Source organism: Mus pahari, chromosome 23 (genome assembly GCF_900095145.1).
Source record: "Mus pahari chromosome 23, PAHARI_EIJ_v1.1, whole genome shotgun sequence".
NCBI classification, from domain to species: Eukaryota; Metazoa; Chordata; class Mammalia; order Rodentia; family Muridae; genus Mus; species Mus pahari.
In genome coordinates this window covers 34,316,207-34,329,555 of record NC_034612.1, presented here as the reverse complement: position 1 = coordinate 34,329,555, position 13,349 = coordinate 34,316,207, and the positions used below count along the sequence as shown (strand labels likewise).

General features: G+C 53.4%; 2 protein-coding genes and 1 long non-coding RNA gene across 4 annotated transcripts in view; 2 read left to right on the top strand and 1 right to left on the bottom strand.

Annotated features, from left to right (window-relative positions):
* Baiap2l1 (BAI1 associated protein 2 like 1) overlaps positions 1-1,880 on the top strand; it is a 93,051-nt gene extending 91,171 nt beyond the window's left edge. The window contains exons 13-14 of the mRNA XM_021187068.2: positions 661-698; positions 1,321-1,880. Coding sequence (XP_021042727.1) covers positions 661-698; positions 1,321-1,396 — 114 coding nt within the window. The 3' untranslated portion in view covers positions 1,397-1,880. The remainder of the gene's footprint in view (positions 1-660; positions 699-1,320) is intronic.
* Positions 1,881-3,192: 1,312 nt separating this feature from the next.
* The window catches only part of Bri3 (brain protein I3), a 21,173-nt gene continuing 11,016 nt past the window's right edge, over positions 3,193-13,349 (bottom strand). The window contains exons 1-3 of one of the 2 annotated variants that reach the window (XM_021186991.2): positions 11,766-12,058; positions 11,370-11,472; positions 3,193-3,585 (exon numbers count right to left, since the gene is read on the bottom strand). In XM_021186991.2, coding sequence (XP_021042650.1) covers positions 3,453-3,585; positions 11,370-11,472; positions 11,766-11,907 — 378 coding nt within the window. In that variant the 5' untranslated portion in view covers positions 11,908-12,058 and the 3' untranslated portion in view covers positions 3,193-3,452. Of the gene's footprint in view, positions 3,586-11,369; positions 11,473-11,765; positions 12,059-13,349 lie in introns of those variants that run through there. The other variant, XM_021186992.2, reaches the window with a different exon arrangement.
* Positions 11,638-13,349, top strand: part of LOC115063091 — a 4,010-nt gene continuing 2,298 nt past the window's right edge. Inside the window, exons 1-2 of the long non-coding RNA XR_003842976.1 lie at positions 11,638-11,775; positions 12,892-13,049. This is a non-coding gene — a long non-coding RNA (uncharacterized LOC115063091). The remainder of the gene's footprint in view (positions 11,776-12,891; positions 13,050-13,349) is intronic.

The window sequence follows — 13,349 nt, the reverse complement described above, 5'->3', positions numbered from 1 at the left end:
CGGCCTCTCTCTTTCTACCTTCCCTCTTTCTCCCTATCAAAAAAAAAAAAAAAAAAAAAACTGTTAAAAAAAAAAAAAAAAAAAAAAGGAAAAGGGAAAAAGGGGTGTGGGACAGGACCACAGTCACCATAGTGCCACAGCGTGGGTCTGAGGCATATCTGCACGTGTTTCCTTCCACACTATGCTCTGGTGTTGAATTTAAATTCAGTAAGATCTGAGTTTCTATGAGCATCCAGGATGTCCCACACTGACCTGTGTGTGAACAGTCGCCACACTTCCAGGCACCTCGTCCTGCAGTTTCTGACATGCAAAGGCCTCTAAATTCTAAAATGTTCTCTCCTTTGCTTATTCTTTTGCAATACTTTAGATATGAGGTAGTCATCTCAATGTGAGATCACAGGGCGCTCTTAAACATGAATAGCTTTAAGGATTTATTTTTACGTGTGTGTGCTTGAGCCCGAGTGCAGATTCCAGGGTTACAGGTGCTTGTGAGCCTGTGTGTAGGTGCTGAGGACTGACCTCAGGTTACCTACACCAACAGCATCCTTCACTGACCCCTATCTCCAGCCCCATGGGTGGCTTTAACTTTGCCTGTCTTTACCTGTGGGTCTTATAAGAGTGTTCTAATTTCAAGCCTTCCATAATCTTTGTCCTTTCCAGAGTGATGCCAACGGGACCGCAAAGCCGCCATTCCTCAGGTGTGTATACCCTGTGCAAGGTCAGTGGAACGTCGTCCTGTCTGCTAGGAAGTGGCCAGGGGTGCCCCATAGGCCTTTCTCAGACAGAGGAAACTGGGGTCACCCTTCCCGTCACCGCTGGCTTTACAGTCCAGGAATGGGGTGTAGAGGGACAGAGCAGCATGGTTCAGACCTAACCCATGGCAGTGGCCTGTCCCACAGGAAACTAAAGCAGCCTGTGTGACTTGTTCCCTAGCGTGGCATAGTCACTGCCATACACTTCTGTGTTCAGAACAGGCAGTCCTGGGTGTGTATGCAGTATTGAATAAAGACTTTGCTATACAAGCATAAAAAAGACCTGAGTCCAAACCCCCAACCCCCACAGAGGGGCAGTACATCAGAGCATGCATCTGTAACTCCAGCACCAGAGGGGCAGATTCTGGGCACTTGATGGTCAACCCACAGAAACACTCAATTCCAATCTCAAGATGAAGGTGGAATATGAGAGAAAACACCTAAATGACATTTGGTATGCACACCCCATAATGTACACAACGTCTAAGTCCTGCCACGGGGGTCTTTTCCCTTTTTTGGGGAGGGGAGGTGTCTAGTATGCCTATTTTTATGCTTTCCTCCCCTATAGTGGAGAAAACCCCTTTGCCACCGTGAAACTCCGGCCGACAGTGACAAATGACCGATCAGCACCGATCATCCGATGAAGATGCAGAGGACAATGCCAGTCCCTCTACTCAAGAGTTCTCACCCGCAGGGCGATAGGTATACATTGCTGGACAGCAGGCACTGTCAAAGATTGCAGAGTGCCTGATGTCAATGAAACCCCACTTGTGCGAATCAGTGTATTTTCTCAGATTAACAGAACTGTGTTTACACGTTTCTGTCTTATGAGTAGCTTAGTGAATAAATCAATCATTTGAAATGTTTCCTTTTTCTATTCAAAAAGCAGTAAATTTGGTTCAAATTCTTTTTAATTTTTATTTTTAAGGAAATAGCCAGAATAAGGGATAGTCGGTGTATGCTTTTATGCCTGACTTTCTGTAGCTGAATGCAAATAAGACCAGAGTTTTATTTTATAAAGCCTGTGTTCTTAAGTAGCATTATGATGTTCATTATGATATTATGTAAGTTTGCATCCAATAAGCAATGTAAATTATGAAACTATATTAAATATTTTTTAAATGACCCAATTTTTACCTTTTGATTAAAGAAGTAGAACTCCAACAAAAGAAAAAAAACAAAAAAAAAGAAAAAAAAAAAAAAAAAAAAAAAAACAAGAAGTAGAACTCCAACCTCGTTGACAGGCACTGCTGCAGAGAGCTGAGACAGCCTGCCTGCTTCATTGGCACTTGTAAATTTATCTCCAGGAGTTACTGAATACAGTGTTACAAAGGTTGCCAGCAGGGGTCTCAATACATCTGAGAGCTCTGTGGAACCATGTGTCCACCTCCTGTCGCTCCCTTTTTAACCAGCCACTGGCCTGTAAATAGCTGTTCTGGTGGGCAGGAGGGTGGGCCTGCCATTCCAGCCCAACACGGTCCCATGCGCAGACCAACATCTGCTCAGGCCACTGCACAGAGCCTTGAGCCAGAGATCAGGCTGCCCCTACCTGCCCAAGATGTAGACCTTGCCTAGAATAGCAAATAATTAAAACCCACCCTCAGGACAGTCACTGTTGATAGACGCTTGTTGCTTATCAGTTTTTTAGATCTCACCAAATCATTTCTCCCCAAATTGCAATTGGTCAGGGTCTATGTCCTTTCCAGCTGGGCCAAGCAGTGGCAGGCTCCCAAGGGACAGCAAGCCGGATAGCCCCATCAAGGGCAACTTAGCACAGGCCTGCCCATGCCAGTGACCTCCCTGGAGTACAGTCTGGGTCATGCCATCCGTTACCACTGTGTTAGGCAGGTGTCCTGGCCTGATGGGTAAAGGGCCATAGTTCAAATATAGTCCATGTTCTCCCTGTGACCAACCTACGTGCAGGATAAGGTGGGAAGCCTTACGTTTTCAGCAACAGGGAATAAGCCTGGCTTTCAGATATGTAAAGCAGGGGGAGTGGGCTGAGGACTCACGTCCTGGCTCCGCACACACAGTACAGGAGCCAGTCTGCTGCGCTGTGTCCTCCTAGCCCTGGGTCTACGTCCCTTACACGACCTTCCCTTGACTGCAAACACCAAGATTTGTTTAATGTTAATAATAAAAGAGATTTGAAACACATTTGAGCTGTGATACCCGAGGACCAGAAGGTGGCCATGGGTGGCCTCTGCATGTGACATTTCCCATGGCAAGACTTCAGGGGGGCAGTGTGTAAAAACCAATGGTCAAAGCCGGGCGTGGTGGTGCACGCCTTTAATCCCAGCACTCGGGAGGCAGAGGCAGGCGGATCTCTGAGTTCGAGGCCAGCCTGGTCTACAAAGTGAGTTCCAGGACAGCCAGGGCTACACAGAGAAACCCTGTCTCAAAAAAAAAACAGTGAAAACAGTGGTCGAGCAGAACAAGCTACACAATGGTATGAATCTCATTTATTTAAAACAGTATTTCTCACCATTCTTAAACTGAAGACTGCAGAAAATAGAAGCAGCACGTTATCCTTAGCCTGGGGGCAGGACGCCGCCTTCCACCTCTGCGTCAGCCCTATGCCAGTCTATCCCACCACACTTTACAAAACAGTCCAGAAGCTTAATCAAATAAAACTATTGTACACAACATTTACATTAGAAAAGATAGCTGAATGTAGGAAAACTGAGTGTGTTGCTCCCTCTAAGTGAAGACCGCTCCGCAGTTGGGGCATCTTCGCTTCCTCAGTGCAAAGCAGCAGAGGAACCCAAAAGGGAACAGGACGATGGCCAGGAAGATGCCCAGGCAGGTGAAGCAGTACTCCAGGACACCGACCCTGCAGGGAGAGAGGGGGGAGGGCAACCAAGTTAGGACCAAGGGGACCACACCACCTACAGAGCACCTGCCCAACTTGCAGGGAAATGTGCGACTTGCAGGGAAATGTGCTCGTGCACACACACACCTGAGTGCATAGAACTAGATGGAACCAGTATAAACTGCCAGTGCTACCAAGGGCATCCTAGGCAAACAGGGTTGAAAGGTATCACCTAACGTGAATAAAGACAAGAACTTTCCGTTACCCACACGTGGGCTGTCAGAGGCTCGGAGGAGAGGACTTGCCACAGAAACCTGATGGCCTCAATCATCAGTTGTCAAGTTCAGCCCCTCAACTGCAGCCCACAGGAGGGAGAGAAGCGACTCCATGGAGCTGTGTCCTCTGACTGCCTTCATACCCAACAAAACCAAGAGTGACCAAGTAAGTCTATAAAATGCCTACAGCTCTGGGAAACAAGACACTGCAGAAATGAAAGCCACCCTAGAGTGTCTGCTGTGCTGGGGACGGAAGCCAGAGCCTCCTGAGCAGCAGGCTGAGCAAGGGCTCTGTCCACAGACCCAGCATGCTTCTCCAATGCTGCAAAGTTTTCTGTCCTCTAAGTGTTTAAAAAGTCATCATTTGGTTGGTGTGAAGTTAAGGAAAGCAGTCAGCCATGTTCACACATGCAGAAAGTCACTTGAGAACTTCTAAAGCTTCCTATTAAGTCTACTCCCAATAAGCATAAGGTGGAGTCCCAAGACGCGGGCTGTCAAGCAAAGCCGGTATCTAGCATAAATACAAACCCAGAGACCTGATGGAGTCGCTTCTCCCCATGTAACTCCATCAGGCTCAAGATCTTTTCAAAGTCCCAAAGGTGGGAAGCAAGGCCCCTCTGGACACGTCTAGACACCAAGCCTCACTTCTACCAGACAGACTCCCACAAGTGCCTCCCCCGGCTTCTGGCTCCAACAGGCGCCCCATCCTGTGCTCCAGTCACATGCCCATGGGACACCGCTGGGACAGAAAAGACACTGAACCAAGCTCAAGATGATAAAATGGAGAGACACTGAGTGCTATCTGAGCTGGTCAGAGGACAGAGGGCTCGGCAGGGATGTCACGGGGTAGGTCGGGGATCTGAAGACACACAGAAGCTGCCTGGCTAACCCTCTGCCTGCTCCCTCCCAATGGGTAGGAGGCTTTCCTTTCTACTTCTGGGGGTGGGCTAGGCTGGGGTAAGGTCCCCCTAGCACCCTCTTGCCACTCCCTATGGCCTTGCACACTGACCCTTTAGGCCACACTGGCTGCTCCCTGTTTCCACCTCATGGAGAGAGCAGAAAAGTGATAGCTTCAAAAACCAAACGCAGCCGGGCGTGGTGGCACACGCCTTTGATCCCAGCACTCGGGAGGCAGAGGCAGGCGGATTTCTGAGTTCAAGGCCAGCCTGGTCTACAAAGTGAGTTCCAGGACAGCCAGAGCTATACAGAGAAACCCTGTCTCCAAAAAAAAAAAAAAAAAAAACAAAAAAAAAAAAAAAAAAAAAAAAAAAAAAAAAAAAAAAAAAACCAAACGCGCTGAGAGCCAAAATTGCTGGGCAGGGTCCCAGCTCTGCTACTTCCTAGGACCATGACAAGTAAACCTGGATATTCTCGAACTCTCATTCTCATCTGCTTAGAAGACAAGGCTAACTCCATGCCAGCCTCCCCCACCCTCTCAGGAGAAGCTGCTAGGAACAGACATAAGCCTATAAGATGCACAGGAAGCCCCAACACTCGGAGCAGTGCCTGAACCCCAACAAGCTCTTGCAGTGAGGAGGCTCTAGACAGGCAGGTTTGGGAAACAACCTTCCTCTGCGCTCCTGGCAGCTTACTTCTCCACCAGGCACAGGCTTCTCGCACCTATAAGCCACAAGAGTCAGGGTGCCTGCGCTCCTGTCAGCAAAGCTACCTCTTGTGTGATCTGCAAGTTGGGGGAATTAAAACAGGGTCTCTGAAACTCCCTCTGTAACTGAGGATGACCTTGAACTTCTGGCCCTCCTGCTTTCACCTCCCAAGGTCTAGGATTACAGAGGTGCCACCAAGGCCTGTTCTATGACTCTTACAAGTGTCCCCTAACTACCACAAGGTCACCAAGTCACTACACTTCCTTTGGCCTACTACAGAATGGGCAGGACTCCTATACCCACTGTAGCTGCAGGGTGCACTCTATCCTAGCTGCAAAGTACCTGAGGCTACTCTCCTGCCAGCTGTCCCTAAGCACAGGTGGGCAGGACTTGGCAATAGAAATGTCCAGAGTGGCTAGCAGAAGGCCATGTGACCCATTCAAGGCATTTCTGTCTGGGCTTCATTCTTCCATTTCTCCTAGCACCTTCACAACTGTCCAGTCATGAGGTAAGATTCTCAAACACTGATCTGCACATTTCAGTTACAAAATAGACCATGAAAAGTGGGTATGCTGGTCTGGGGAGGGATAGGCAGGGGGATCAGAACTCCAAGGTAATTCTCCATTACATAACATGTTAAAGGCCAACCTGGGCTACGTGAGACCTTGTCTTAAGGTTAGGAAGGGAAAGGAGAAGAAAGAAAATGTCCCACAAAAGCATTGGGTCATAGGAAGCAAATCTTGCTGACTGGATGACCAGGGGCTCTGAAAGAAACCAGGGGCCTCAAGACCTTTATTACCTGAAAAAGGAGCCCAGAAGGGGGCTGGGACACTGAAGGATAATGCCAGGGTGGGTGGGCTCTCCATGCTGCCCTGCATCTCATCTGCAGGAGCACCCCAGGTGTATACTATCTTGACACAAGCTTGGCAGGTTCTCTGCGCGCTCACTCGTGGCCTGCACTGCCTGATGCACACAATTCCCAACAGTAGCCAGGCTGGCATCTTGGCACAAGGCCATACGTCTTCTGTCCCCTGTGCTCCTAACTTTGAGAACCAGAGCAGACCTAGCTGACCTGTCACCACCGGGCCTCCAGACACTGGCAGAAGGTAAAGGGCTAGTCCCCAGCAAGCTTACACTTGCTGGGTGCACAGCTCAGAGCTGGGGAGCAATGCCATCTGCTGACCCCACGGGGGCCACACCTGGAACTGAGAACCTCCTGCTTCCTAAGGAGCCATCCCCTCGAGTTACTTAGGGCTGCTCACCTCTGGGAGGATTAAAAGCCTCCATGCCTCCAGGAAAAGAGGATGCTCCTTCAACCACACCACGTGGGGACCAGTCACCTAAGGAGGTGGGACATCTGACAGCAGTCAACAGTCTGTGCCTGAAGACCACTCGAGCTCCACACAGGCTTCAATGTACTAGGGGATGGGAACCCATGCCCTGAACCCATACACCAAAGGCCTAAAACTCTGGAAGCAGAACTTTCCCTAAACTTGGAGGAAGCCCAAGCTGGATACAGTTTGACCTGCTACGTGATTTGTTTGCTTGTTTTCTGAGACTAGCTCTCTCTCTCTCTCTCTCTCTCTCTTTTTTTTTTGTTTTGTTTTGTTTTGTTTTGTTTTTCAAGACAGGGTTTCTCTGTATAGCCCTCGCTGACCTGGAACTCACTTTGTAGACCAGGCTGGCCTCGAACTCAGAAATCGGCCTGCCTCTGCCTCCCGAGTGCTGGAATTAAAGGCGTGTGCCACCATGCCCAGCGAGACTAGCTCTCTCTACATAGACCTGACTGTGTAGACCAGGGTAGGCCTCAAACTTACAGGTATCCACCTGCCCCTCTGCCTCCAAAGTGCATCAAAGGCATACACCACTGCCCAGCCAATTTATCCACTTATATATCTTAATATATCCACTTAACATGAAGATTCACGTCTTGCTGCAGAAATGCTAATATTTTAACTTCAGCTCTGCCCCAGATCTCAAAGGGAACATTGGCAAAAGTTTTCATTTTAAGAGCCAACAGCTGACTCCAGAAACACAATGTGGCCTCTAAGCCATTATTCAGCAAGATGCTACAGGCGGCTGCCGTGGCCAGGGCAGCAGCACAGAGTGAAGACCCTGCCCCAGAGCAGCTGCTGCTGTCCAGGTGGCCTGTCCCCGTCCCCAACAGCTTCACTTTCTCTTCCTCTACACCCTCCAGAAAAGTGCAACTCTGCCAGGACAAGTTCCAACTCTTTCAAATCTGGGCCTCCAGGCAGCACCTGGATGGCCCCTCCCCCACCCTGAACAGGTCACCCAGAAAGGGGAGGGACAGTACAGAGAATTAGGAACGGGACTAACTTTGAAAGTCTTTACTTCTTTGACCCACGACGGAGGCTTCATGAACAAGTGGCCGCTCGACCCTGACATCTGCCAGACAGGTTGGTCGCAGAAGGCTCAGAAGGGCAGAGGAAGGGGAGGGGAAGCTCTGAGCTGCAGGAAAACATGTGATCCCGGAAGGTCCCAAGACCAAGTAAGTACTCATCCAGAAAGGACTATCCTGACCTCTCCTGTGTCCCCATTCCAGAGGTACAACCTGGCCGCATCTTACAGGTGGACAGACAGGAGCTGCACCTGAGGCCACACAGCTGTGGAAGGTGGCAGGGATCCAAGCACTATCAGGCCTCAGGTTCTAGCCCTAGCCCTCCTGCTGCTCAAGTATTTCTCCCATGCCCCTGGGCACCACCCAGGCCCAGGAGCCACCTGCAACATCCCCCAGGAAAAGGGATGGGGGGCTTTCTCCAGCAGCTACTGACTGGAGCGAGAGCTTGCAGTCGCCGCCACTCCAGAGAGCATCTCCACAGGACGCAGAGTTCCACCCGCATAGGGGCAGTTCACAAGGACCAAACTCAAATATCCTGCCACTAGGTCACAAAGGCAAAACTGTCAGGCATAGCCTCAAGTGTTCGCAGTGGTGGGAAAAAGAGGGCAAGGGCGTGTGCCCTCCAGCTCCAAGCCTCAGCTTTGTACCACACTGCCAGAGCTGGGAGACCAACTGGGCTTCCCTCAGGTTGCATGCCTTGACCAGCGCACAGCCAGAACACCAGCCTCCTGCCAGGTGTGGCCGGCTCCTTCACCCCCTTCCTCAGCCACAGGCAGGGCAGAGCAGCCCTTCCCCCACCCACCATTCTTCGAAGCCTAAAGCTGCCACTGCCCCATCTTCCCCAGACCCTCCTGAGCCGGCCCACAGGGGCAGCAACCCGGTGCTGCACCCAGACCCCACCCTCCCTGCATTCTCCCAGTCTCTCTGGTCACCTCCCAGGCAGTGCACGAGGAGCCTGTGTTTGGCAGGCTCTGCACTCACAGCCATGCCACTCACCCCGTGCATGCACATTCCACGGGTGACCTGTGCTCCCTCCGGGGCATGGCCTCACCTGCCCTGCATCTAGGGACGACCCACAGCCGCTGTAATGCAGACACCCACCTCAGACACAGGACTACAGGTGGGGCACGGAAGCCTGGGGGCCTGAGAGAAGCCCCATCCACTGGGGATGAGAAAATTGCTTCTCGAAAATGTCTATAAAAGGAGCCGGAGTCAGGCTGCTTAACTCCGACTCAGACAGAATGGCAACGTGACAAGCGACACCAGCCTCTTATGCCAAGTCTCACTCAGAGGGAATCACAGACGTGTGACTTGGACAAATTCCTGCCAAGCCACTAGGGAGAGACAGGACAGGGCCTGGCAGGCTACATCTGGAAGGGAGAAAGCTTGGTCACATGAGAAGTGTCCTCTCTTTCAGACCTAGCATGCCAGGCGGGGGCGGGCTCAAATGTTCACAGGGGAACACCTTTGTCCCAACCAAAGGCAAAACTGGCCACCCGTCCTGTGGGGTCTCCTAGAGGAAGCCCCCAACACCCTGCATGCCTGCTTTTGTAATGACACGAATCTGCCTTGAAAAGCCAGGGGCTAGCAGCAGAGGGCACTGTGAACAAGCCGGCAGGGATGCCAGGTGTGCCTAACAGCCTGGGGGGATGAAGACTGGTCACTACTTCAAGGGTCAGGCACCCCCAAACCTGTCCTCGCAGGGCCCAGGTTCCTTAATACTGGACGCCTCCATCCACAGGCTACAACACAAGAGCCCAAGACCTTCCCGTGAGGGCAGCGGGCACAGCCTGACCTTGTCCCGGATTCTACAGGACTGAAGAGCCCATGAGCAGAAGCCACAAGCCTGCAAACCGACTCACTTCCCAGGGAGAGGCTCAGAGGAAGTGCTCTCCACCAACAGCAGTCTGGCGGGACTGTGCAGCAGGACACTCCACGCTTTTGACTGCCTTGGCTCCCAGACTTGAGCAGCCATCCTGCCCTGCTCTCCGTCCCCCCAAACCCCGACCCCCAAGTTCAGGGGTCTGATCAAAGAAGAGGCTCATGGGAACACCCCTGTCCAGCTGGCTGTGGTAGGGCCAGGGTCTGGCTGCTGGAACAAGCAGACATGAAATCCTAGTGAGCCCGCTACACTGCTATGCCTCTCCCCACCTCCCTGCCGGCTTGCCATCTACCCCCACGAGACCTAGCATGCCTTAAACTTGAGAGATCACCTAATGTCTGTCCCATCCTTGGGGCTCTGAGACATCCCATCCAGGGACTAGCCTCAAGGCCACACAGGAAGCCTCCCATTTCCCACCTCCATACAACCAACCCCCTTCTGCTCCCAATGGTTCTCTGCACAGAAGACCCTATACTGATCCCTTTGGCTCAACAAGCTAGTCCCACCTCCAAGTCTCTGCTCCCTCTTCGGTGTGCCTCGAGCCCTCAGGTGGAACTTGCAGAGAGAGAACTGTCCCCTGGAGGCGGCCAGCAAGACCAGGCTATCAGAGAGCCACCCCGTCTACACAGCTAGAGTCCCACTCCTCTCCCCTCCACCAGCTCCAAAAGCCAAGTCACTTGGGTCCCTGAACGAGGACTCTAAACTAACTAGCCCTCAGCCTTCTTCCCCAAGCACATGATCGGCCGAGGGCCCAGTGTCTTCCACCCTCAGTCATCTCCTAAGAGGCCACTCGCAAGTTTTCCAAAATCATTAACTTCCTTATGGCTCCACTCTGCGCCTCTGACACACACTTTTGAAACGAAAGCTAAGTCCAAACAAGGGTTTCTTAATTCCATCTCAGAGACTTGGAACTTCCCCCTGCCAGACAAAGGCTGAAACCCTGCCCTGCACAGAGTCCGCACCTGGCCCATCCGGGTGAGTGGCCAAGTCCAACTTGGAAGCTGAATCCTCAAAGCCTGCCTAAAATGAGCCTGGCTGCATCTCTCACCTTACATAAAGTCCCCACAAAGTTTCTGTCAGCTCCAGTTTGAGGGTAAAACAACCAAAACAACAAAACCACTCCAGCCCGGAACAAAGAAGCACGGGGTTTCCTCCTGGGCCAGCTAGTGGCCAGGAGTTGTTAAGCCCTGGTCCGCATTCTGCACCCTCACAGGCTTCGCTCTCTGCTGGCCACTTGGCTCGCCTAAGTCCTTTGGCATACTGGCCAGCGGACTCAAGTCCCACTATCTCCTTAGTAAGACTCAACTAGAACGGTACACTTGCGGAAACTGGAGGAAAAACATAACAAAACAAAACAAACCCTGATTCGCTGCGGTTCTAGGGAGGAGAGACCATCAGTCTCCATTGTTAACATTCCTGCGTCCCACGCACTCCGGGTGCCATGCCTCCCAAATGCACTCAACTCCCCACAGAAAAGGGAACCCATCCTTCTGCCGCATAAAGTCAGAGCCAGGGGTGAGTGACCCCACCTTCTCCCACTGCAGTCCCTCCCCTGCGGGACTTCCCTCTAAGACGGGAGCCGGGCTGTGACCCCACCCCATCCCACCCCCGCGGGCCTTTTGCAAGATTCCGGCACGTGCGTTCTCCGCCACCTAAGCCCCCCAGCCCCCAGGCTAAAGACTTACCTGCAGACCGGGCAGCCCCCGACCACGACGATGGAGTTGGCAGGATACCGGGTGACCGTCCGACTGTGGATGTTATAGACCCGGGGGTGGCTGGTGGGGATCCCTGTGGGAGCGGGAGTGCAGATCAGCCCCGAGCGACTCGGCCCTCCTCCTCTCCGCCCTCCCTCCCCCTTAGTCCCCGTCCTCCCCGCCTCCAACGGGGCTGAGCGCGCCTGCGGGTGGGTTCCAGAAGCCAAGCGCGAACCCTCCGACACTAAGTTCACGGCCACCGGGACAGGGCCTGGCCGGGCAGGGCAGGGCGCTCCGGGCATCAGCTGTCCCCGGTAGGCCCAAGCCGGGACGGCGCGGTGCTCGGCCCGGAGGCCGCTCGGGGACCCCGCCGAGCCGCGGGCCCACCTGTGACGAGGTAGGGGTAGGGCGGCGGCGGGGGCGCGGTGGGGATGGCCCCGTAGCCGTGCGGGCCGCACGCGTAGTCGCCCTGGCCGGCCTCCAGGTTGTAGGCGGGCGGGCGCTCCTGCAACAGGGGCTTGTGGTCCATCGCGGCCCCCGGGGCCGCGCGCCCGCCAGCTCCGGCCCGGCTCGCTTCCTTCGGCCCGGCGGGGATGGCGGCGGTAGCGGCGGCGACGGCGGTGTCCCGGGCGGCTCGGCCCAGTGAGGCGCGCGCCGGGCGGGGCGGGCGCGCCAAGGGTTCCCCGCCCTCCCGCCGGTCACAAGACCGGGGTCACGTGGGCGGGGCGGGGCGGGGCTGGAGGCGGGGTTTGCGGGAGGGCGTCTTAAAGACGCTTGGGCGGCTGCGGCTGGCGGGGGTGTTGTCCTCGTTCAGTCCCGCCCTCCGATGGATCTTGGACTTCCAGAGAAGTTCTGACACCCTGCCACAGCCGGAGACCCAGCAAGATCCTGGTCTCCTTTAGCTTTTGCTTTTTTCTAAAATAATAATAATAATAATATTTGTTACAGTTATTTGGGGGAAGGGTGTGTGTATATGAGTGGGCACGCATTTGGTACCATATGGGTCCTGAGATAGATTGACAAATTCTGCAGCAGGCGCCTTCACCCCCTGGGCTGTCTCGCCACAGCCTCCGCCGTTTTCTTGGTTTTTTTGGTTTTTTGGTTTTGGGGGGAGGGGGGAAACCTGGGCTCATGTAGCCCAAGCTGGCCTGGAACTCTTTAATCTTCTCGCCTCTACCTCCTAAACTATGGACTGCCTTGCCCCTCCACGCCCAAATCCGCCCCCTGCCCAACCCAGCACCCGGGGCACCACCCACAGGGAGGGACCAGGCGAGCCCCTCCCAATCACTGCCCACACACCCTTGGGTGTAGGAGGGAGAGCACCGGGGTACGCTCGCCCACTGGAGCCTACTCAACTGCTGAGCCTCCCTCCTTCTCCTCTTTTGCTTAATTTTCGTTTTCAGGGGCTGTGGCCACGAATTAGAAATAACTGCCCTGCTTGGGAGAACCCTAAACTCTAAGCACCTACAGCGCTTCCTTCAGGTTCTCCGACCCTTTTTTTTTTTTTTTTTAGCAGCCTGACCACAAACTTGCTGAGTTTACAGCGTGGCGATTCGGCTCCCGAGGAGAGGACCGTGGCCTGACTCAGGCCCATGCAGTCTCTACACAGCTACTGCCGTTCCGCTATGCCGCTAGCCCAAGTGTCGCCTGGCAGGAGATTGCCTAATGCAGGTGAAGCTGCGGGTTCGGTTCCCAGCATTCCATAAACCAGGTGTGGCGGCACGTGACTCTCACCCCAGTGCTTGGGAGATGATTCAAGAGGGTCAGTTTAGAGAGGTCCCCTACTACACAGCAAGTTCAAGGCCAGCCTGAGCTACGTGAGACGGTGTCTCCAAAAACCAAGCAAGGAAAAAGAAATGTTGGAACAGTGAGAATCCTTCCCAATTGTTGCCTATGTATTTCCAGGGTCTTGCTTTGGTAACAATCCCCATTGCCTGGCGTGCGTGTGTGTGTGTGTGTGTGTGTGTGTGT